The sequence below is a fragment of the Periplaneta americana genome, chromosome 5, assembly GCF_040183065.1.
Source record: "Periplaneta americana isolate PAMFEO1 chromosome 5, P.americana_PAMFEO1_priV1, whole genome shotgun sequence".
NCBI lineage: Eukaryota > Metazoa > Arthropoda > Insecta > Blattodea > Blattidae > Periplaneta > Periplaneta americana.
The window spans coordinates 83,040,373-83,066,499 of record NC_091121.1 but is presented as its reverse complement, the minus strand read 5'-3'; the positions used below and the strand labels follow the sequence as shown (position 1 = coordinate 83,066,499).

General features: G+C 36.2%; 1 protein-coding gene across 4 annotated transcripts; it reads left to right on the top strand.

Annotated features, from left to right (window-relative positions):
- The first annotated feature begins 8,291 nt into the window (after positions 1-8,291).
- LOC138699923 (uncharacterized) lies at positions 8,292-24,399 on the top strand. Of its 4 annotated transcripts, none has more exons than XM_069826122.1 (4): positions 8,292-8,445; positions 16,867-17,176; positions 22,061-22,149; positions 23,425-24,399. In XM_069826122.1, exons 1-3 carry the CDS (start codon positions 8,433-8,435, stop codon positions 22,110-22,112), a joined length of 375 nt encoding a protein of 124 aa, XP_069682223.1. In that variant the 5' UTR covers positions 8,292-8,432; the 3' UTR covers positions 22,113-22,149; positions 23,425-24,399. The 4 variants fall into 4 exon arrangements, 2 of the variants coding, with proteins under 2 accessions (XP_069682223.1, XP_069682224.1); XM_069826123.1 differs by having other exon boundaries at positions 22,061-22,154; XR_011332132.1 differs by lacking the exon at positions 8,292-8,445 and adding an exon at positions 9,772-11,884 and having other exon boundaries at positions 22,061-22,154.
- The last annotated feature ends 1,728 nt before the right edge of the window (positions 24,400-26,127 follow it).

The window sequence follows — 26,127 nt, the reverse complement described above, 5'->3', positions numbered from 1 at the left end:
AGTAATAAAATCGTATTTCATCATTTGCTTGCAGTAGCATTTTTGTGTCATGATTCTTATCAACGCAGTATAAAATAATAATCTTGACGTATTCTTACGACCTTTGCTTACTATTTATTCTATATTATGAATGACAATACATTATATTATCTGAAGTAGCTTTTCAGAGCTAGAAAGGCAATTGTGAGGAACTGAAGATACAGTTAAAGCATTTTCAGTTCATTGTAATACATTTTACATAGGCTGTAGATAATTTCGGATGCATAGGATACAGAGAAAAATCAATCAGTCACAACTCTCTTAAGGGTGATGTCATCATCTAATTCGGTATATTACTGCAAAATTTATTGCAGTTTTTAATGAAAAAGTAGGAAAGGATGATTGTATCCGTGTTGATAATTATTATTCTCTTTTGTCAGTTTTCATAACAAGAACACAAAAATGTTGCAGTAATATGATACTGAATTAGATGATGTCATCACCCTTATGAGAACTGTTACTCTGATTTTTTTTCTCTGTACTCTTAAATTATTTCATGATCAGTAACTATAAGAACTTGTGTAAGATAGTTAGGTTGGTCAGGAATAAATTAAGTAATAAAAATACAAGAAATGACTAATGATACAGTACGTATGAAAAGTAATATATAGCTTACAAAGACTCGTTTTAAAGTACTGGTATTTAGAGTTTTAAGAGTTGTGAGAAAATATTTGTCCTCTAGATATTTATCTACATAATTATAACGTTAACGAAGTAAATTTCATATAAGAATTTTGTATTCGGCATCCTGAATTAAATAAATACATTTTAGATAAATAAATATTTGACAACATAAACCAATTTTAAGTTTCTAAGGGACGATGAATTTGTAATGTATAGCAGAAACATTTTTATGTATACAATCTGAAACTTTCAAGAGCTCTGGCAATGTTTAGAATGCTTTAAAAGACGTGTAAAATAATATATAAATCAAGTTTCTCTATTTAATAAGAAAATATTATGTACTGTGAACATATTCACTTCTTCCTCACAATTTTTTCAGTTCTGGATATCGAGAAGTATACATTTAGCTTATATTAGGCTACTAAATGTTAGGTTGAAAAATGTAATGTTTAGAAATAAGGCATATTCACATGTCTGATCAGTATAGCTCATTGTACGTGGCTGTAATTTTACTAGAATTAAGTATGATACTGGTCAGAAAGTGTCATCAGTATCTCTTAATACTCACCTTGTTTCAGATGAAATAGATAATATGTCGTTAGATTGCTAGAAGCTTTCATTGATTAATTATTTCTGTTCAATAGTATTACAGTTGAGATATTGTATTTATATAAAGATAATACCTGTGACTTCGTTTTTTATTTCTCTCATTATCTTATCATGTATTATTTCAGATACATAATTTAGATTTTAATTCAGTTAATTTCCATTTAGTCTTATGATGATTCATCTTCAAATATTTCATTCTGACATCTTAAAATAAATTTAGTGTGAATTGTCTGTTCCAAGAATGCTAAGATTCAGTATAAGAGGAGGTATTTATACATTCGTAGCCTAACATAGAAAAGTCGTGTCTTTAAACAAATTTTTATTTATTCAACATTATCAATTCATTGTGGGCTAAAGCAAGGAGATGTACTATCACCTTTACTTTTTAACTTCGCTCTGGAATATGCCATTAGGAAAGTTCAGGATAATAGAGAGGGTTTGGAATTGAACGGGTTACATCAGCTTCTTGTCTATGCCGATGACGTGAATATGTTAGCTCGATGTAGCTCAGTCGGCAGACTCGCTGGGCTGCTGATCCGTAGCTGCGATCGGGCTTGGATTGGATCCCCCTTTGGTCTCATTGAATGGTTTCTTCAGAGATTTTCCCCAGGCGTGGGACTGAAGCCGGATGGTTTATGGCGAGTCCTCGGCATAACTTCATTTCACCCCTTTGATTTGTTTACCTGGTTGGGTTTTTTCCGAGGTTTTCCCCAACCAAAAGGCAAAGGCTGGGTAATCTTTTGGCGAATCACCTCACCTCATCTCACTACATCTCGCCAAAATATTGTAAAAAATTGCAGAAAATTACTAAATTGTAAAACTGTAAAATTTGTAAAATATTGTAAAAATTTGTAAAATTTGTAATTGTAATATTGTAAAATTTTGACTTTTTCCACATCTTAAAGCTTCATTGCTCATGTAAGATCTATGGAATATAATAAATGAATGAATGAATGAATGAGAAAATCCACAAACGATTAGGAAAACCACGGAAATTTTACTTGAAGCAAGTAAAGCGATAGGTTTGAAAGTAAACCCCGAAAAGACGAAGTATATGATTATGTCTCATGACCAGAATATTCTACGAAATGGAAATATAAAAATTGGAGATTTATCTTTCGAAGGAGTGGAAAAATTCAAATATCTTGGAACAACAGTAACAAATATAAATGACACTCGGGGGGAAATTAAACACAGAATAAATATGGGAAATGCGTGTTATTATTCGGATGAGAAGCTTTTGTCATCTAGTCTGCTGTCAAAAAATATGAAAGTTAGAATTTATAAAACAGTTATATTACGGGTTCTTCTGTATGATTGTGAAACTTGGACTCTCACTTTGAGAGAGGAACAGAGATTAAGAGTGTTTGAAAATAAGGTTCTTAGGAAAATATTTGGGACTAAGAGGGATGAAGTTACAGGAGAATGGAGAAAGTTACACAGCGCAGAACTGCACACATTGTATTCTTCACCTGACGTAATTAGGAACATTAAATCCAGACGTTTGAGATGGGCAGGGCATGTAGCACGTATGGGCGAATCCAGAAATGCATATAGAGTGTTAGTTGAGAGGCGGGAGGGAAAAAGACCTTTGGGGAGGCCGAGACGTAGATGGGAGGACAATATTAAAATGGATTTGAGGGAGTTGGGATATGATGATAGAGACTGGATTAATCTTGCACAGGATAGGGACCGATGGCGGGCTTATATGAGGGCGGCAATGAACCTCCGGGTTCCTTAAAAGCCATTTATAAGTAAGTATTCAACATTATCATCCTTTAACTCTGCATTTAGTAGAACGGTCGTAAAGAAATTCCAAATTATTTAAAAATATTTTTGTGGTCTATAAACCACGTTTTCACAATAGTTATTGTTTCATTCGATTGAAATTTATTTCCTTTCGATATTTTTTTTTGTTTCGGAAATAGGCTAAGTCTGGGTAATATGGAGGATGATGAATTAATTCAAAGTCAACTTCATTAATATTGTGCAATGCAATCAGGGACTTGTGAATGGGTGTATTATTGACTTCGTTTTTTATCTCATTATCTTATCACATATTATTGCAGACATATAATTTAGATTTCAATTCAGTTAATTTCCGTTTAGTCTTGATGATTGACCTTCAAACATTTCATTCTGACATCTTAAAATAAATTTAGTGTGAATGGTCTGTTCTGAGAATACTAAGATTAAGTATAAGAGGTGGTATTGATAAATTCTTAGTCTAACATGGAAAAGTTGTGTCTTTAAACAAATTTTTATTTATTCAACATTATCATCCTTTAACTCTGCATTTAGTAGAACGGCCGTAAATGAATTCTAAACCTCTTAAAAATAGTTTTTGTAGTGTATAAACCACGTTTCCGCAATACTTATTGCTTCATTCGATGAAAATTAGTTTTCTTTATAATTTTTTTTTTGTTTCGAAAGTAGGCTAAGACTGGGGAATTTGGAGGATGATGAATTAATTCAACGTCAACTTCATTAATATTGTACAATGCAATCAGGGACTAGTGAATGGGTGTAATATCTTGCAAGAACAGAAGCCTTTGAAAATATTACCATGACTATTACACTTTTACTACGTCACACTACTTTCGACCAATAAAACGGTACGAAAGGACGTCTTTCAACCAATCATGGCCGCTTATCGCACAATTTTATCGCGTCCCTAGCATTTGTTTAATTTTATCGCGTCCCTAGCATTGGTTTATTTTTATCACTACCCTAGCATTTGTTTCTTTGTTTGCCAACATTTCAAACTGCACTGGTCTGGCCGTCAAAAAATAGAAAATTACAAACCACTCCAGGCGATGCACATCACTTTCAAATATGACTCGCATTTTGGCATTCAAGAACAAGAATTAATAAAGATCACTGGTCATATATGAAGAGCACCATTCGGAAATCCTGAACGAGTTGAGGGATACACCATGTACACCAACGAGTTCACTTCTTTTACGCACACGTCCAATATAACATCAACTGAACCACCAACCACCAAAACATTCAAATTTGAAAATTGTACTTTCAAGAATTGTTTCTATTAAAATTATCCATGTTTATTTTTTATTTCATCATCGTTAATTAAAACGTTTCTTGTTTATTTCATCATCCCTAATTAAAACTTTTCTAACACTTGTTTATATTATTTAGGTTATGTTTGTTATAGCTTCTGCTATATATTATGGATAGTCACGTATCAGAGATTGTTTAATACTAAGATTTATTGAAAATCATCTGTCAAGTGACGTTGATTACTGGGATCCGGATGATTGAAATGGAATGCAAATGTTTTAATAAAAATGAAACTGAATCAACAAAGCCTTCTTGACTAGTAAGAGTCCACAGAGTTCAATGATGATTCCATAGTTGGCACAACTGATACCGGTAACAAGAAAACATCATAAAACACCTCTGCCATCTAGCGTAATGTTGAGATGGTACAATAATACATTTGAAGACAGTTGTATTTTCGTAAGCCAATTAATATTTTATTGTACACGTTGTTACTTCTAATCTTTATATAGCCTACTTTCTTCTAATCGTGTAATAGTCAATTAAATCCCACTCGAGTTTTGATTTTCTCTAGATAAATCAAAACCTCTAGTGAGATTACTGTTGATAATATTTCTCCGCAACTTTTCTCGAGGTTTAGTTAATAATGAAGAATAATACTCTTCCGTCACAGTTTGACTTTGTTCTAAGTTGTATATATCATGATTATTCAGTCTTTGTCCCAAGAAACTGATGTGTTTACTTTTCATTTCAATTTCTGAATGCAACGTTTCTTTGGGCGGAGGAAACCAGTGTTTCCACTCTCTTCATTTTTATTTTATTTCTGAACCGTAATTATGGATCAATGTTTCGTCCATAGTTACAATATCATTCAAAACTTTAGACGAATCATAATATTCAAAACGGCGGCAAAGCGACTTGAAAATTGTCACTCTGTGTCATTTCTAATCAGCGTTTAGGCATTTAGGAATCCATTTAGCAGATAATTTTTTCATATCTAAGCTATGATGTACCATGTGAAAGATACGTTGATATAAAATTGTTAAAGTGTTTGATATAGGCTACATTTGAGTCCTATTCCTTTATTGTCTAAATCATATCATCTACGGCAATAATATTTTCTGGAGTAGTTATGCCTTCTAATATGGTGTTCATTTTTGATCTCCGTTCTTCCTTCCTTAAATTACATACTCAATTTTTATGGTATAGTACAAAGAGAAATGGTCCCTTGACACTTTGAGGCATAGTGGCTTAAAGTGAAGCTATCTTCCAATTTGTATGCAAATTTATGAAAGCACAAATTGTTTGCAAATTTCATTTCTATTTTATGAATTTAATTTAATTTGACCAATATCCACCTCAAATTTGTTAATTAAGAATTTTGTGCCCCAAAGTGTTAATATATCCACCATATTCGCATAAATTCCCTTGCCAGTAAGGATTTACAAATAGATACTTCATTACTGACCTATAATTTTATAAAATTGGAATTCTTATCTGACACAATTTCTTTAAAAATTCGCAGTGTATAATCATATTAGATCTTTATCAGCAAATATGGAGTAATATTTACCAAATAACATGTTCTGTTCCACAGTAACCGCTTTCGCTTTTGTTTATTACGAAGATCTATGGTTAACTGCATACCAATACTTTTTAGTATTTTTACCAGTTATATTAGTCAGTGCTATTCTGATTTTGTAGTTCATGAAGTATTTTTTTCAAGATAGGTTTCCCCCACATTCCCTACTTTTCCTGATAACTAAGCCAAAAAATAGCTCCGAAATGTTGGATGTCTCTGCATCTAAAACGCGGTGTAAATATCCAATCGATGGTGAAGAATGGAAACTTCCTATGTCAAAAATCGTTAGTTTTCAGGAGAGCGAAAAAAACATTTTCTAAACATGCAAATATATCAATAAAATTAATTATAATTAAATTCTTTTTAAAAATTAATAATTTTGGAAGTGTGATATGACACAGGAAATTACCGCATCCGATCCGTGAATATTTTATGAATTGTTTGGTATCATAACCCAGGAATAGCAAAATTTGAAATAGAAGGTTTCCATTCTTCACCATCGCAATATTCTTTCACCACGTTGAACACTGTGGAAGACTCTAATTGTATCTAATTTTTTAACTCAACAGGATGCCTAGTTTGTCATAACTTTAATGAAGAACAATTGTCACAAAAATATCGATTGTTCACATGTAATAGTAAAGATCGAACCAGGTTAGTACGCACAATGGAAGCTGGCCAAAAAGAAAATTCACCCCAAAAATTAATCCAGCAATATTCGCCCAAAGTGATTACACCCAACGATTTTCATTCTCACACTCATTCACGGAAAATTCACCCATTGCGATAAAGTTTAGTTCATTTCATAGTAAATATATTTTTAGCAATTCGTTTCCGTGGTAACATTTGTATTCCGAAATGTGTAAGTGTATATGAATATCTATTTCATTTTCAACAATAAAGTGCATAAGATTTGTTGATATGGCGTTGTTAGAAGACTAAGAGACGATACTAAGGAACATGCCACTGGAGCTAAACGACATCTGTAAGAAGTATGGGATGAAGATAAATGCAAACAAGACTAAAACCATGGTCATAAGAAGAAAAATAAAGAAGGTAAAGGTACGAATTCTAAACGAGGCAGTAGAACATTGGACAGCTTCAAATCTCGACTTTGATCTAGGACAAAGAATAAAAGAACTAAAAGACGAAAATATAAAAGCTTATATATAAGGCTGCAAAATATTTTACAAAGGTATGATGAATTCAAAGACGAAGGACGTGTCGTTGAATATTTGCGTGGCTGTGGTTACAACATTCAAATCTGAAGAAATACATCCAAGACTCGGTTTCTGCAATAAAATAGGCCTACAGTTTTTCTTGAGATACGTAAACCATTCAAAACTTTGTTCCACCTAAATTATTGCATTATCAACTAAGAAAATTAATATATGTGAATTTTATTTGTTCTAATTTTCTCTTGGATCAATTTATTTGGGTGCATTCCCCGATGCGTCAATCGTCCATGTGTCAAATTTCATTTGGGTGAATATTCTTTGTGTGAACTACCACCGAACCAGTAAAGATGAAACTATACTACATACTTACTTGCTTTTAAGGAACCCGGAGGTTCATTGCCGCCTTCATATAAGCCCGCCGTCGGTCCCTATCCATTCTCCATCATCATATCCCAACTCCCTTAAATCCATTTTAATATTATCTTCCCATCTACGTCTCGGCCTCCCTAGAGGTCTTTTTCCCCTCCGGCCTCCCAACTAACACTCTATATGCATTTCTGGATTCGCCCATACATGCTACATGCCCTGCCCATCTCAAACGTCTGGATTTAATGTTCCTAATTATGTCAGGTGAAGAATACAATGCGTGCATTTCTTTGTTGTGTAACTTTCTCCATTCTCCTGTAACTTCATCCCTCCTAGCCCCAAAAATTTTCCTGAGAACCTTATTCTCAAAAACCCCTAACCTATGTTCCAAAGATAAAACTATACATCCGAAAGTTCATTGTAACGCTGTAAAAATTACATAAAACAATGGCTGCAAATTATATGCATATATACAGTTTAAATACTAACAGATTTATAATGGTTTCTACATGCGTTTTCTTAAATGTCACCTTAAGGAAGACATTCCCGAAGCACAGGTTTCCTTACTATCGAATGTAGCGAGCCAAATGATTCTGCTTATGCTGAAGAAATTGTGGAAGATGGTGCTTCACAATATTTTTTTGCAGAATACAATCCGCTTAAAATAAAAAAAATCTGCTGTTAATGTCAGCGAAATTGAAGAAAGAAAGCTTTTTTTTTTAGGAAAAGTTGCAGACTTAGGAATTTCCAATAGGCTACTTGTATCTGTTTGGTGCATAATCCCTATCTTGTTGGAAGGACCCAATTAACGAAGATTGATGGAGATGACAGATACTGTTTTAAAACAAATACATTTTCAGTGCACTTGAGATAAGAGATATGTATGTAGGTGTGCGGACAAGTGAAGCTACTCTTATCCAGTGCCATGGTTCATATGGTTGTATCGCAAACTCCGAGACAGTCGAAACAAAAGCTAGCGTGCAGTGCAGTTAATTCGTCGAGGGATCTGAAGAATGAGACAGCTGAGTGAGTGTGACCCCTAGGATCCGTGAAACGGTCCGCATAGTTTTTCAATTGAAGTTAATTAATTAAGATTACGTAACGCTGAAGTTAATTAATGTGTGAGGTATGGCATTTCATCGAATTACTTGAAAGTGTAATAAATCTTTACGGAGTGAATCAAACATGTATTTAAACAACCTAATTATATTTTGGATTTTTTATTTATACATTTGAAGTTATTTTAAAAATAGGAACAAAAACATTCAGGTAACCTTCACCTTCAATGCTGAAGTCACTTCTATAAACTAGTTGTGATACGAACACACAACTCCTGAGCAACAAGTTCGATTGAAAGTCTCTCTGAAAAAAACTAGGTAGCTCCAGTTTTACAAAGTTGCGGAAAATCACAAAAAAAAAACATGATAAAAATTCAAATTTTGACTCGGCTTCTTTCCTTTTTCAGAGTATTCCTAGGTACCTAGGAGTTTCACATCATCACTCACTAATTTATTACAATCAACAATTTAGGGATGTAAAATATAAACAAATAATGGTGCTACCCCGCTTTTGCAATAAAATTGGATATAATTAGCCACATTTTACACACATTAACTGTACGAATATCATAAACTATAACACGAGATAGCGCTTATTTAGGCTAAAATGTTTCGGGAAAAAAATTGTGTGAAACATTTCATACCGTGTTTTAGGAGAGTCACTGTCTTAATTCCTAATATGCTCAGTCAATTTAAGACAACAGTGTATTATTATAATACGTGATTGAAAAAATTTTATTTTTGTTCTTCGAATGTGCAGAAATTTGATCCGAACAAATGTAACATTTTAAAATTTCTTTGCAGAAAGAAAAGTTACATTTGTTCGGATGAAATTTCTACACATTTTAAGGGCAAAACTAAAATCTATTTCAATCACATATTATCATAATACACACTCTCTTATATTGACTGAACAGTCGCCCTCGGTAGCGTAGTTGGTATAGCGCTCGCCTTCTATGCTCAAGGTTGCGGGTTCGATCCCGGCCGAGGTCGATGACATTTAAGTGTGTTCAAATGCGACAGGTTCATGTCAGTAGTTTTACTGGCATGTAAAAGAACTCCTGCTTGTACAAAATTCCGGTACACCGGCGACGCTGATATAACCTCTGCAGTTGCGAGCGTCGTTAAATAAACCATAATTTATTATTATTATTATTATTATTATTATTATTATTAGACTGAACATATTGGGACTTTCCCAAAAGAAGCTTGAAATGTTTCATATAAAACAATGTTTATCTCGAAAAGGAAGCACAAGTGAGCAAAATTGTATTAAATTTTTGTTTGAAATATCTCAAAGAATAAAGGTAAAGGTATCCCCGTAACATGCCATGAAGGCACTTGGGGGGCATGGAGGTAGAGCTCCATGCTTTCCATGACCTCGGCACTAGAATGAGGTGGTGTGGTCGGCACCACGCTCTGACCGCCTTTTACCCCCGGGAAAGACCCGGTACTCAATTTTATAGGAGGCTGAGTTAACCTCGGAGCCGTTCTGAAAGTTTGGCAACAAGAAAAAATCCTGTCACCACCTGGGATCGAACCCCGGACCTTCCAGTCCGTAGCCAGCTGCTCTAGCAACTGAGCTACCCGGCCGCCATCTCAAAGAATAACTCCCTGAAATTACTGACATTACTTACGGTTCACTCTGTATATAGCTCCTGGAGCTCCCTCCTGTTTGCAACGAAACGATCGACAACTCAGCTCCAATTCCACTGTACCTTACTACCATATGCTCGGGATCTCACCGTTCTTGCACTAAAAGATCAGGCATATTTATAAAAAAACAAGCAAAACATTAATTTTACCAAAAAGTGGAGCCAACTCCTTTTTCAATTTCATAGATACGTCTTAAATTTTCGGTTGGTTAACATCTAAGGTTCAGCTTGTTATCAAAACCTGACAACTAAAAATTATTGGCCTCAAATTTCGTCGAAATGTTAAGAAAATCTGAATGTGCCTATGTCATAGCAAATAAAGCATGGCAACATTCTCTGCAATTACTCTATCTTTCTTATGCTGGGCTATCTGAAAAGCTGTAATATTAAAGAAATGGTCGGCATTTCGTGACTCGCGAGTCAACCCCTTAACACACAAGCAGGGCGGAGAGGTAAGGCATGATCTCCTTCCCTCGTCCATTCAACATTAAGCAGCCTGGGTATCATTCCCCTTTTACCTTTGCTGTGTATTGCAGGTTGCATTTTAAATTACGTAATCTTTGCCTACCACTGAACTAGGGTTATGCTGCACTGAAAGAGTAATTTTCGACATATTCTGCGGTAACTATTGTATTTTGAGGATGAAGTTTATTTTCAACTATCGTTCCATGTTTGCGCCAATGACTCTTCATTGTTTTGCGTGAATGAGCTAGTACTCGGCATTTTTGGTCATCGAAATCCCCTCGAAAAACACATTGAACTTGTACAATTCGTAGGTGTGCGGACAAAAGGGTATACGGGTATACGTCACATTTGAGTCAAAATTGAATTAAGTGAGCATTTCGGTAGACAAATGTGAGAAGAACATTGCGTAGAATACGTTAAGTAATAGCTTTGACATTAAAGATGAAAGAGAATTGTGCGTATTGAGTTAAAGAGTTTCAGCGATCTTACATATTTCGTCAAAGTGTTTTTTGCAAACATCTCAAAACTTAGTTTTGGTGACTTGTTCCCTTTTGTCCGTGCACCCACGAATTGAAGAGTTTGATCCCAAAACTCACTCAGTACATTTGGCAATTTTTATTAATATGTGATTGTTTGAGACCTCTGTCAATCCTTGTCTAGAAGTTTGTGTTATTGTGCTTGTCACTTGAAAACTCGCTCAGTCCGTAGACCGGTGGATAAGAAAATTAGCGTAGTCCTTTAAAAAAAATGGACTTAACACGTTTTGGGATCACACTCTTCAATTGATTCTGTTTTTATAAACTGTTCCACAAACAAAAAAACGGTTGTGGAATTTGCCAACGCACCATTGTAAAGCGAAATTCAAAATTATGAAACAATTCCAGCTTTCTGAACACCTGTTTCTAAAAATTAAAGAAAAATATTACAATTCTCTGGAATAAGAGATTTTAATTTATTGCGGAGATGCTATTAATCTTTTTAGGCGCTTCGTCTCTGTGATACAGATTTCTTCGTCATATACCTACACGAGGTTGGATGTTGAAAGGTTAGACTTTTCCCAATTGGGTGATTTATTTTTAAATTATTGAATAATAAACATATTGGATTTTGAGTGAATGCTGTACTACTTTCAAGATGTTTTCATTATTATATTTACGTCTATGAATATTTGAAACTCCAGATACACGTCATGGACAGTATGGTCCGCCGAAGTGGTGTGCAATTTGAAAATTGGCCTCAGTCCTGTCATCTATCCACAATATGCGGAACCTGAATCACACAAGTGAAGTGAGTAGGCAATGGATACACACGCATATTTGAAACTTTTTTTTATTCCCGCCAAATATGAAATAAAAAGAAAGCAAATTAAAAAAAAAGTTCCTCACCTGCACTGATTGGTCCAGGTTTAACACGCAGTCATTACATTTAACGTGACGAGAAGGAAAAGCTGGAAATTGGCAAATTCCTTTGCATGGCAATGTTGTCGTAAATAGCTTCATTTAGCACAATGTGTTATAAGTAGAATACAAATGGTGGGTACCAGTGGTGGTAGGCTGGTGGTATGGTGGTAGGGGGTTCCATGTGACGTCATTGTGGGCGTGGCCAAAGTATTACGTCATAGTGGGCGTGGCCAAATTATTGCGTCATGGGCGGGGCTTAAGTTATGACGTCACGGAGGGGGTGGGGGGCTTAAATTATGACGTAGGAAAGGGGCGTAACGTCATAAATGGCAATCTAAGAGTTCAAGGTTAAAGTGATGACGTAGGAAAGGGGCGTAACGTAATAAATGGCAATCTAAGAGTTCAAGGTTAAAGTGTGACGTAATGCGGGTATGTAATGGCATGACATGTTTATCTCCTCAATGTGGAAATTATGACGTAGGAAAGGGGCGTAACTTAAATTACGTCAAGGTTAAAGTGTGACGTCATGCAGGTATGATGTTTATCTCCTCAATGTGGAAATTATGACGTAAGAAAGGGGCGTAACGTCATAAATGGTAATCTAAGAGTTCAAGGTTAAAGTGTGACGTGCAGGTATGTTGTGGCATGACAAGTTCATACATGTTTATCTCATCAATGTCGCTATGTGTTGCTGAGTCATATCCGGCAATTGTTCTAGTTCATACATGTTTGAAAACTGCTATGTGTGCAAATATTATACATCCGGCGAAGAATTAATCTATCACACTTAAACACATACATTCTTTTTCTTAAGATTCTAATGTAATGGTAATTTAATTGATTGGGGAATGGGTGTTGGAATGTGGGACATAAATGGATAAAAAATTAATCTAGCACACTTGTAAATTAAACAGGATGTGGCTGAAGTGACGTTATAAATTTGTAATTAGAATTTTATCAAATCTCCCCCCCCATTTCCAACTTCAATTACTCCAACTTCAATTACATATTTATAACGTCGCACTTTAATCTTCTTTATGACGAATAATAATAATAATGAGAAGAAGAAGAAGCAATTACTATATTACGAACTGCTTCGGTAATAATGTATAACTTAAAATAAATCCAATAAATGTTACTTCAAAATGTATTAAATTATTAATCAATCCAATAAATGTTACTTCAAAATGTATTAAATTGGAATCATAATAATAATAATAATAATAATAATAATAATAATAATAATAATAATAATAATAATAATAATAATAATAATAATAATAATAAGGTGGCCATTATTCAGCACTTGCGTCTTCACCGGATGTGAATTAACAGCTTGCATATTATTTGCATCATGCCATATTTGTGTAATATGACACGTTGCAGGTGCTTAAAGAACATGCTTTTATCATTACTCAGCAATTGCATTGTCGCCGGAAGTAATTCAGCAAGCTTGCATAATATTTGCACACTTCAACATATACATCTACATTGATTTATCTGCTACAATTACTGCTCTAAATCATAATAATGTCACATTCTGAATGTTGGTAATAATGTACTAAATACGCTAAACAAACCACTCAAAATGTATTACATTGGAATAATATGAGAAGAATGTATGTGTTTAATTTACAAGTGTGCTAGATTAATTTTTTTGTCAATTGGCTTAAAGTACAACCATTTACGCCATCAATAATTCCTCCATTCCAATTTCAATTAACACTTGCAAATTTCCCTTACCCATTACTATTTATCAATTAAATTACTATTACATTAGAATTTTATCAAATTCCACCCCATTTCCAACTTCAATTACAAATTTATAACATCACACTTTAAGTTATGCCGTATGTATTTCAAATTATAAACAGCCCTCACCCATTTCCAACTTCAATTACAAATTTATAACGTCACACTTTAATCTTCTTTATGACGAATAATAATAATAATGAGAAGAAGAAGCAATTACTATATTACGAAGTGCTTCGATAATAATATATGGCTTAAAATAAATCCAATAAATGTTACTTCAAAATGTATTAAATTATTAATCAATCCAATAAATGTTACTTCAAAATGTATTAAATTGGAATCATAATAATAATAATAATAATAATAATAATAATAATAATAATAATAATAATAATAATAATAATAATAAGGTGGCCATTATTCAGCACTTGCGTCTTCACCGGATGTGAATTAACAGCTTGCATATTATTTGCATCATGCAATATTTGTGTAATATGACGCGTTGCAGGTGCTTAAAGAACATGCTTTTATCATTACTCAGCAATTGCATCGTTGCCGGAAGTGATTCAGCAAGCTTGCATAATATTTGCACACTTATGCATTACACAACATATACATCTACATTAAATGTATTACATTGGAATAATAATAATATGAGAAGAATGTATGTGTTTAATTTACAAGTGTGCTAGATTAATTTTTTTTTATAAATTGGCTTAAAGTACAACCATTTACGCCATCAATAATTCCCACATTCCAATTTCCATTTCCCATTACTATTTATCAATGTCAATTACCAGTACATTAGAATCTTAATATTTTTTATCAATTACTCAACAATTGGCTTAAAGTACATTTTTGCCCCCCCTCCCCCATTTCCAACTTCAATTACAAATTTATAACGTCACTTCAGCCACATCCTGTTTAATTTACAAGTGTGCTAGATTAATTTTTTATCCATTTATGTCCCACATTCCAACACCCATTCCCCAATCAATTAAATTACCATTACATTAGAATCTTAAGAAAAAGAATGTATGTGTTTAAGTGTGATAGATTAATTCTTCGCCGGATGTATAATATTTGCACACATAGCAGTTTTCAAACATGTATGAACTAGAACAATTGCCGGATATGACTCAGCAACACATAGCGACATTGATGAGATAAACATGTATGAACTTGTCATGCCACAACATACCTGCACGTCACACTTTAACCTTGAACTCTTAGATTACCATTTATGACGTTACGCCCCTTTCTTACGTCATAATTTCCACATTGAGGAGATAAACATCATACCTGCATGACGTCACACTTTAACCTTGACGTAATTTAAGTTACGCCCCTTTCCTACGTCATAATTTCCACATTGAGGAGATAAACATGTCATGCCATTACATACCCGCATTACGTCACACTTTAACCTTGAACTCTTAGATTGCCAATTATTACGTTACGCCCCTTTCCTACGTCATCACTTTAACCTTGAACTCTTAGATTGCCATTTATGACGTTACGCCCCTTTCCTACGTCATAATTTAAGCCCCCCACCCCCTCCGTGACGTCATAACTTAAGCCCCGCCCATGACGCAATAATTTGGCCACTCCCACTATGACGTAATACTTTGGCCACGCCCACAATGACGTCACATAGAACCCCCTACCACCATACCACCAGCCTACCACCACTGGTATCCACCATTTGTATTCTACTGTTATACTTTACGTTAACAGTTTAGTAATCCCGGCTTTAGTCTTATTTCTGATTTAGTAGCCAATACGTTTATTCATTTTGGCACCTTGGTATGTGCATTCTGTGAAGTTCATAGGGATAGCTGCGAATTTATGACTTTACTCTTGGGATCTAGAGATGAACAACGATGGAGAAAGCAAGACTAACATCGCCCGCAAAGCCGAAAACCCGCAAGACAATGTTGTATATGTCGCGTCGTTGACGTAAAGATTGCTTGTGAGTGTTTCGAGACGTCGAGATTGATCACTCCCGAAGTCCCGAACGTCAAGCAGCATTGAATTGCCACAGTTGTTTATATCTGACTGAACTTTTATCTACTTTGGCAACTGTTATATATGTATAAACAATCAAGTAGCCTATTTGAAACATCATCTCTACCTTTCAGTGTATAATAATCCGTTCCCCAGTCTTTATTTAATTATTAAAAGGCTAGGAATTTTCTTTTCATATGTTTGAGATCAAGTGTGCAATCTCAAGTAAAAAAGATATTAACGTTATGTTTTATATTTCTTAGAAATGCAAATTTATTTGAGAATTGTTTTTTTTTTCTATTTAGCCTATATAACCATAGGTAATATATAATAGAACCAGAACGTTTTGATAACTAAGATACTGTTCTGTTTTGTCTTTTTGTTTCATTTAAAGATTTATGTTATTTATTTCAATGATGTAAGTTATTCAAAGTTACGAAATGAGGGGTTGTGGGCAAGAACATGGTAACCCACATGAAGACGAAGTTTGAACTAACATGGCGATAATATGTTAGGGGACATGCTCTATCTAGTGACGAAGTAGTTTGCGTCTATCCCCAAGAGATGGCTTGTTATACTTGTTTCGATAACCCATATTTCTCTTCTTTGGAATATATAACACAGTTACTTTTCCTCATTTTTCTCAAAACCAATAAATTGTGGGTTACCATGTTCTTGCCCACAATCCCTCAAATCTTTCCACGCCGACCAAATGCTATTTCGAGAATGATGAGCGAGACTCGAAGCGCACGAGAATGACGAGACGAGACTCGAAAGACAAATGCAACGAACACAGCGAGCGAGAGCGACAGTTAGTTTTATTCATCTTTAGTGGGATCTGTTGTACCGAGATATCACTCAGGCAAATTCGCATCGCTCCTTCGTTTTCCGTATACTAGAGTGCGTCACAAAGTAGTTCTGTAGCGCCAATGAAAATTGAAAACAATACAGAATAAATATGCTTGATTGGCTGAGGCAATCATGTGAGTCGCGAAGTCAACGTACAGTACTCGAAACTGGCGTGAAGAACACATTATGTAGACGTAAGTAACTACGATTTACAGAGGGGCATCGTTAAAAATTGTGGAGTGCTGGCTGGATTTACAGGGACTGTGTGTCGGCAAGAGCAGCTGGGCGCCAGTGTGTACCTGCAGTGCCCGCCCCCCGATCAGCCCAAACTGGGTTATTGCTGCGACGATAACGGGAAGATCGAATGCTGCTCGTGGGACGATTACATGCACCGCACAGAGGGCCAGTCCAACGAGGCTATCACGTGGCTCATTGCTGCAGGATGCGCCACCGTCGCCGTCGTCGTCTTCCTCTGTTTCCTGCGCAATTTCAGGCGCCCCAAAGCGGCCCCACCGCCGCCGACGCCTGTGTCTGTCATTGTATCACCTCCAGCTAGTCAGCAACAGAGGTTAGTATATTTATACTTCCTAATGCAATAACATGATTTAGATTTGATGATCCGTACGTAAGTTGATCACCATCTACTTGTGAAGGGAAGAAAGAAGGAAATAAGGAATCTCAGAACTACAGTCTACGAAGTTGGTGCTTAAGGTGATAAAAGAGTGGCAAAATACACAGAAACAATTATTTGAGTGTTCAGGCAGTAACAGTAACTATCAAAATAATCGGAGGGAAAATGTATGAACGAATAAGTAGATTAGTGCCCAGAGAAACAATAGATGATAAAGAAGGTGAGCCACCAGGGTGGCTCAGTCGGTTAAGGCGCTTGTCTGCCGGCCTGAAGTTGCGCTCGGGCGCGGGTTCGATCCCCGCTTGGGCTGATTACCTGGTTGGGGTTTTCCGAGGTTTTCCCCAACCATAAGGTCGTAAGGTGAATGTCAGGTAATCTATGACGAACCCTTGGCCTCATCTCGCCAAGTACCATCTCGCTATCACCAATCTCATCGAAGCTAAATAAGCTCGTAGTGATACAGCTTCGTTAAATAACCAACTAAAATAAAAATTAAAGGAGGTGACTAGAGAAAATTATAAGTGTTTGTTAATAAGGATTGGTAGTGAAATGTTAGTAATATTGGAAGTGTCGACTAAGTTAGTGTACAATAGTGGCAAAAAAAAAAAACCGGACCGACCCTTGTAGCTTATTTCAGAGCCTTGTTCACTCCAGAGCACGATAGACTGGTAACTAAGACCTTCGTGGTTTGAAATTTGAATAAGGAAAAAAAATGTTCCATCCCAGGCAGGATTCGAACCAAGAAATTCTTAGTTACCAGTCTATCGTGCTCTGGAGTGAACAAGGCTCTGAAATCAGCTACAAGGGTCGGTCCGGTTTTTTTGCCACTACTGTACAATCAGAGAAATTGAAATGATAGGAAGAGAGGAATTATTTCAATGTAAGTTTACAAATGAAGGTTGAGTTGAGCATTGACTTACAAAAATAGTGCCTCACGAAAAATTTATCGGGATGAAAGTGAACAAATAAACATGTGATACAGTGACTAATGGAGAAATAGGGAATAAAGTGATGACAGAAGTGAGGAGAGGTAGAAGTGATTGTAAAGTAGAGATGAAAGTGAATGATTATGATTAAATAGTGTTAGTAAAAGTTAGTTTACAAGTTAGGGAAATTTTATACGATAGGAAGTACTTCAATATAAGTAAACAATAAGAGTGGTGAGGTGTTCACAAAATGGAAGGGAAAATTTCTAAGGTGAGAAATTAGAGAGAAAAATTGAGGGTATGTATTATAGTAATAGGAGTAGATGACTGCACACGTCGATGACAGTTTGTATGTGTTATTGTAATTAGAAGGTATTGGGGAGCACGAATACAGAGATGTGGTGGCGATACTAGATAAGAGCTGTAGAAATAAATATATTATATATCATGTTGATCTATGACAGGGATGGGCACAATGTTCCCGCACTGGCACTGTATACACCCCTTCATTTCTCCCTCCACATATATTCTACTTGTCTGCGTGTACGTCCAGCAAGGAGAGGTTTAAACTCGTACAGCTCATACATTTTGTCAAGACACTTGCGATGCGCAGTACGGGAACAACGTCTCTGTGAAGAGGGTAGGAGTAGAAGGAGAGGTTGGGCGTGGTTCTACCGAGTTCAAGGCAAAGGTTAACCCATTCTCCTATAATTCGTAAGTAGACTCATCCGATCTCGTGCGCAGCTCTGTAGGAAAAATTCATGAGCTGCACCATAGCATTCTAATCATGGATGTGTGAAGTGATGGAATATGGTGAATAATTGTAGGTTTCGTTTTAATTTACAAGAAACATGGGAACAAGATTTATGTTATTATGAATAAAGATAAAATTCAATGCTTCAACTGTTCAGTTGAGATTTATATAAAACATAATATCAGACGGCACTTCTATCTCGAACATAAGAAGGATTTTGGCGAATATAAACCTATAGGTAAGATTTACGTCTGGAGAATATTCCAGGAAATATTCAATATTCCCGATGGCAAAGTTCTGAGGAATTTGCCCATCACTAGTTAAAAGCGACGAGAAGGAAAAACAAATGACTTAATGGCCTTATTTATTGCTTATTTACGTGGCATCAATATATCTAACAACGGTCAAATATCGAATGTCTCGGTGCGATTCGGACCAACATTCGAGATTTTCAAGCAGTATTGACGCTTTTCCTTAACCACTGAGTGTACTGCGGGGGACACCAAATATTTTTCAAACCCCTCCCCCCACGTCTCCTTCAGAAAAGAAAAAGAAAAGGTACACGACCTGGCACTATGCTCCGACCGCCTTTAACCCCCGGGAAACACCCGGTACTCAATTTGACATGAGACTGAGTGGGCGTGAAGGCTGTTCTGAGAATTTTGTCGAAGAGAAAAATTCCGCCACCACTCGGGTTTAAACCTGTGATCTTCCAGTCAGTAGCTAGTTACTCTATCAGTTGAGAGTAATTTAGAATCATTTTAATTTTGGTATTTGTTTAGTGGAGACAGGCAGTTATGTGTTTAGTTCGTGATATACACCGTGTCCCATTTAGAGGGATCGAGAAATAAAGTGATAATTTCAAGTGTAAATAATGGTTTATTAACATAACTTTTTACATAACTTGATGTAAAAACTCTCCGAGTTTCTCATAATGCTGAATGCAACTCGATGTGTGCGCCTTGAGTTGCCCTGCAGACATCTAAACGACGGTATTCAACCTTCCGCCAATTGTTCTGTGGCATTTGTGGAGTCACTAGCGCACCTGCATTTGTGATGCATTGTCTCAGTTTCTCCAAAGTGTTGGCTCTACCTCTTTGGTACACAGTATCCTTCATAAAGCCTCGGAAAAAATTCCAAGGGGGGTCAGATCGGGTGACCTGATTGGCCAGGCAATGGGTCCTCTTCTTCCGATCCACCTATCCATGTACGACGAACACGGCATTGAACTCGCGTAACAGATTTTCCTTCTGCTAGCCATAGCACACACTGAAATTTCTGTTGTGGTGTCCACATGTTGACCATGACGTGTTCTCCTACAAAATGACGCCAGGTTTGTTTTAGCAACAAACAAACGAAAGCTACGCATGCATCTGTTTTCAGACTTTGTTTCGTAAACTTGGACATTTTCTCTATCTTGTCAGATGTAAATATCAACTATATCTTTATCTGGTTTTAAGTGGTGAGCATTTATTTCTCGATCCCTCTAAGCGGGACATGGTGTAAGGCCTCCCCAAACAGACGCGATATGGAATGCGTTACGATAGCGTTACGATTTCGCGATAACGCAATATCGCACTATCGCGAAGAGGTGCCCAAACTGACGCGTCCGCGATATACGATATTCTAACGTCCCCAGCCAATCAGATTATCGTAATGGGTGACCACATATGCAGACTTTAGTTTTCCAGCCACAGCGCAAAGACCAGTTACCTTCAGCAGGTGTATATCACTTTTCTCACAGATTGCGATTTCGGATTACTTGTAAACGAACGTGGAATTTTTTATTGAGTTCGTAAAGGAAAATCCGTGGCATGGAAAAGAGAAGAAATGGGAGGAGATAGCTTCAAAGTTAGATGTAAACAATAAGTGCAATTATTTATTTATAATTTGATGTCATACTGGCTTGGAGACTGGCGCGGGGTTCAAGCTAGAAAATAAATAACTGTCGCACAAATGCACAAATGAAAAAAAAATTATTTGTGCAAATTGGAAAATGCTTGTACAATATTATAAATAATTGTGCAGAAATATAAAATTAATAAAGTATGTGGAAACAAAAAAGTTATGTAATTTGTTTGTCGGAGTTTTATTATTTTCAATATCTTACCACACTCTAGATATACTTATGTAAGTAAATCATTAGACGTAGGTATGTTTAGAATAAATTACTACTGAATTTACTTCACATTAAAATTCGTTATTTTATGGGTACTCTAAACATAGAAATTATTTACTAGTAGGCTCTTCAAGGTTAGCAGAGTGCTAAGGTTAGTTGTTGAACTAAGGTATAAAATTAATCTTTTTCTTCCCTTGTGGCATTTAACTCGTGAATCCACAACCTCCTGCAACAAAAAGAGCAAATTAAAAAAAAATAAAGTTTATAATCGGGTAGGCGTACTTGTTATTTATTTCACGTTCTTGGCAAAGAAAAGCTAAATCATCACTTTATACCTTTTTATATTGTTTATCTTAACCATACATGACTACCATGGACTTACCTGCACCTGCTTTGCCTGCGACGATTCTCATCCAAGAAAGAGAAGTTCCTCTTCCTTTGAAGATGGATCCATAAATGACACACTTCAACCCAGCATCAAAATAAACGCGTGGCGTTCTCGCGATCTACATCTCCGGGAGAATAGAACGCAAAATCGTCGCGTTCTACTTGCTGCGATAATAACGCATATTGCGATAATCGCGTGTGTGTGAACACAATCATTGAACGCAATGAAAACATTTATCGCAAAATCGTAACGCTATCGTAACGCATTCCGTATCGCGTCTGTTTGGGGGAGCCTGTATAGTGGAATTAAAACAACTGACTTGTGACATTTGAAGGTGCCAAGGGTTTCCGTGAAAATATCCCTTGCCATGCCTTTGTGGCTAATACGCTACTGCTGTTTCTTCTCTTGTTTAGATTGTTGGTGAAGGGAAGCGGACGAGGTAGTGCTGAGAGAGAGAGAGAGAGAGAGAGAGAGAGAGAGAGAGAGAGAGAGAGAGAGAGAGAGAGAGAGAGAGAGAGAAGGGAATGGATGTTGCCATAAAAATACTTCGACGTATTAAAAGTCACAAGTCGGTTATTGTTTTAAGTACACTATAGTTCTCCCTCTCACTCATTTATGCTGTTATTGCTTCTAGCCACTACGCTCGGGCTTTGCAGGCAGTCTTAAACGAGGATGAACGCCACTGAACAATGCTGAACAGTTCCTGAACAAGATTGTCTTCGGGTAATGTAATTATTTTGATATGTTAAACTTGGTTCTTAGTTTTTTTTAATATAGTATCCATCAGGTCTGATAAAAGCTGATCTCTAACCAAATAGTTTGACAAGTAGGGAGAGAAGGTTAGGTCAAAAGAATGGTGAAAACCTCATATTTGGTTATAACCGGACAGCGGATTTTTGGTCCCTATCCAGCGACAAGACATGACGTCTTTGGTGTACGGAGGCAGCTCAGTAATGAGTTCAATGACCTCCCGGCAACTGCCGTATCCTAACGTCAGATCGGGACCGAAAATCCGCTCTCGAATAAATTGTACACCTTCATTGAAGGACAACCGCGTTATATTCAGAAAAAAAATGATTTTGTAATTTATACATGTAAAGCAAATAAAATTGTTACTCTTTCATTTATTTTGTTTTGTGTTTATCCTGATTTTCCTAGAAAATATGTTGTTAGATGTATCGCTAAAATAGGATGAATATAGCTTTAATTATATTTTGAGGACATATTCCGTTTTATTAGATACTGTTTAATTCACTTTATTAATTTCATCTTACAACACTTACCTCTTTTTGGTGAACTATCAAGTTTTGATTTCTCCGCTCTTGCTTACAATTTTTTTCTCTTACGTTCTCAATACTTTTTTAGTTTTTCTTCGATAGAAATTTCTGTATCATAGGGCCTACATATATAATTATGTGAAATAACTTGTTAGCATAACGTTAAGGCTATATATTTTTCTTCTCTCTGAGAGAAAGAAAAAAAGAAACTCTAGTAATTTTATAGTACTTTAAGTTCTCCCCAAAAACTTGGTAGAAATGATAAGTGAAAAAATAATGTTACACATACTCTTCGCCACGTCGCATCTAAAGCCATTTTAGCCATTTACTGAACAGTAAAACAATCAAACAGGGAAAAGCAATATACAAAAGAGTCATGTGATAACGTTCCTCTTTTAAAATTACTCCCACACTTGTGGCGAGGAGAAAATATTAGTCATTCTCTGTCATATTTAACTATTTCCGATTGTTTCGTGGGTTTAAACTCTTCGGGTGAAACAATTAAAACTGGCCTTCGTAACACTAGAAAATACTATAACTGCATTAGATGAGCAGAAAGGTTTTCATATAGGCTGGCTTGGAACTGTGCAGCGACTGAGAAAAATTAAAAAAAAAAAAAAAGGAAAATATTATTTAAAAAATATGTCCATTAACAGTGATAGATATTTTGTAGTCCATTGACTTTTTGTGCCCACTCTCTTACTTTTTACTTTGTTTTCAGCTTTGTCCGTCAGGCGCGTTTGCAGTGTTGCCAGACCTTGTGCTGCAGAGAAGCCTGTAGATTAATGGAGACATTCACTCTCAAATAACACCTATCTTCGAAGCAAAGAACTCCAGACGAGGAACAGATGGCTGGTAAATTTTGCCTGGAACCCTGTCAGTCAGTCGCAGCTCTACTATGTGCACCGTAATTGCAACACGCTGGATTTTATTTCCGTTTAGAAAAGAGCCATGTTAAGAATTTTTACCATCTTACAGAATTCTCGTTCATCGTTCCCTGCAGGGTTTTGTCTTGCGAGTTTCGGAGCTACTGGCATACATCGAGGATGTGACAAGAACAGCGAATACGCTTTCTTTCACTACTCAGATAATATGAAATGTTGGCCGTCTCTGTGGCTCAAGTGGTCTTCCACTTAGGTGCCACGGGATCGATCCCCGGCTAGGTCGTAATTGGTGGGGAAAAAGCAGAAATTTTAGAAAAGTTTTTGGGGATATTCTCATTTTACTGTATCAACACTCCTTCACCTTGCCCTTATTTTGTCTATCATTTGCAGTAGTTAAACAATAGGTTGGGATAGAGTCTTGGAGGTAGTACTGGTTTCTGTTGCTGATATAGGAATGGCTGGAGGCTGCGAGCCCCTGGGGTTATCAGGTATTCATCTGAATATGGGATTAGGCTCTGTCGGGGCTGTGACAGGATGACCCACATGTCATCATCAGATTAATGCCACGCAGGCCATCTGTCGGATTTCGACAATCATCGCCTATATATATATAGGTCGCACAATGGGCCAATGTTTTCAAAAATTGATTCCAGCCCTCAAGCCAAGCCAACATGAAAGTGTTTCTGTTCATCTAGTACAGATTGTTTCCAGTTCTGTATTCAAAAGACGTGTTTGAACTTATTATTTTATGTCATTATTTCTGGATTACAATTGTAATTATCCATTTGTGGAAAATAAATATTTTTATTATTTATATTTGTTTTATTTATCGATGGAAGTAGAAATGCAATTTAATACATTTTAAGATAAATTTTGATTTGACGTGTCTGATTGAAGACGAAATGCAGAGAGAGACAACAAAAAGTTACCACACAGTGCAGGGGACATCGGGGAACAGATTGCCCACAATTCGTTGCTCGATTCACAGATAAGCTGTAACAGCGCGGGCGGGCGTTCAGTTTCATCACGGTAGGCCTAAAATTTCCGAGTGGTGGGGATGGAGTTCACGGAAAGCGAGGAGCGTATGGAGTGTTTAGTTGACGAGTGGAGTCACAACATAAATAATGTTCAATAAGAAATGTAGTAGTGTAATAACATGCGCTCAACAAACACGTTCCCTGCATAGTGCAGTAACTTTTCGCTGCCTCTCTCTGTATATAAAACGCGAAATTTTTAAAATGAATGAACGAATATTAGGTGATCATAATATGAGTAGAAAAATGAATTGAAATCGTTCTTTATAAATTGTGGTGGTCTCTTGCTAGTATTAAAGTGCTGCGCTGCAGGCCGTAAAGTCGCGGATTTGATTTCCGATGGGGTCATGGATTTTCTTTATTGATATGCTAAAATACTTCTGGCCTCACAATTGTCCTTAGGTTTACTCTGCTCTAAGAGAAATGAGTATCAGGGGTATGTCCTTGGGGACAGGGACGAGAATCATGTACGACTGACATCCCTACTGCTAATAATGCTGATTGTCTAGAAAAGTTGAGAGCCTTAACACTTAAAATTTATATTGTAACAGCCGTTTTAAACGATAAAATTCGACCGATCTTTCTCTTCCTCACTATCATTTTAATCCTGAGATAGATTTGATAGATTCGGCCTTCGAAACGTCGTATTTTAATAAGCAATAGAAATAATTAATTGCAGTCTTTCTTGTGACGTGTCCAGATCAAGATGAAAACTCAGTATTGGGCATCATCTCCAAGGGAATGCTGAATTATCAGAGTAGAATGTACAAAACTAAACTTGTAAAATGACTGGTAACAGCTGAATAGAGAACAATTTAATGTAAAATAAACCCTCTTCATGTAACTGAATTAAGAACTTTACATGAGTGTAAAATTCTATTAGGTAAAATAAACGAAGTAATTTTTATTTTTTAGAGTTTATCCACTGTCGCGGCCCTGTAAGGCCCGTGTGGCGTGGGTCGTATAAATGAACCTAAAAAAAAAGGAAGAGGTTAAACTAAGGTAAAGAAAGAAAGTTTTTCCACTCTTCAGAGATTATCTGTATTCCACTCCACCATACTTCACTTTCCCGCCAATCCTCCTCCTGTAGACATCAGGTAAGCAGCATTCGTGCTGTTCTTGCTCTGTGTTGTCCTAGGCCGTCCACATATTCTCCTTCCTGGTGGCGATCACTCCAGAACTGTGCTGGGCCATCTCTGCTCCTCCATTATTCTCACATGGCCGTACCACTATAGAGCTCGCTTCTAAGTCCTATTAATTACTGATTCTTTGATAAACATGCCCTCATTTCTTCTCACCTTATCCAGCCTCGACATCCTAGCTCCTCTTCTTAGGCCCATGCCATCCATTTCTATATAGTCCTACCGAGTGTGTAAAAAGTTACGCCCGATTTTGAATGCAAGAAATACTATTTATTTATTTGTTTCAACACCATGATTGCCTGAAACGAACTATAACCATATCACTATAACTCTACTTAAGGCTAGTCCACAATAAACCGGGAAT

Excerpts from the sequence above, each read along its gene's own strand:
- LOC138699923 (XM_069826122.1), top strand. Across the intron at positions 17,177-22,060 it reads CCAGCTAGTCAGCAACAGAG|CCACTACGCTCGGGCTTTGC; the intron begins GTTAGTATATTT and ends TATTGCTTCTAG.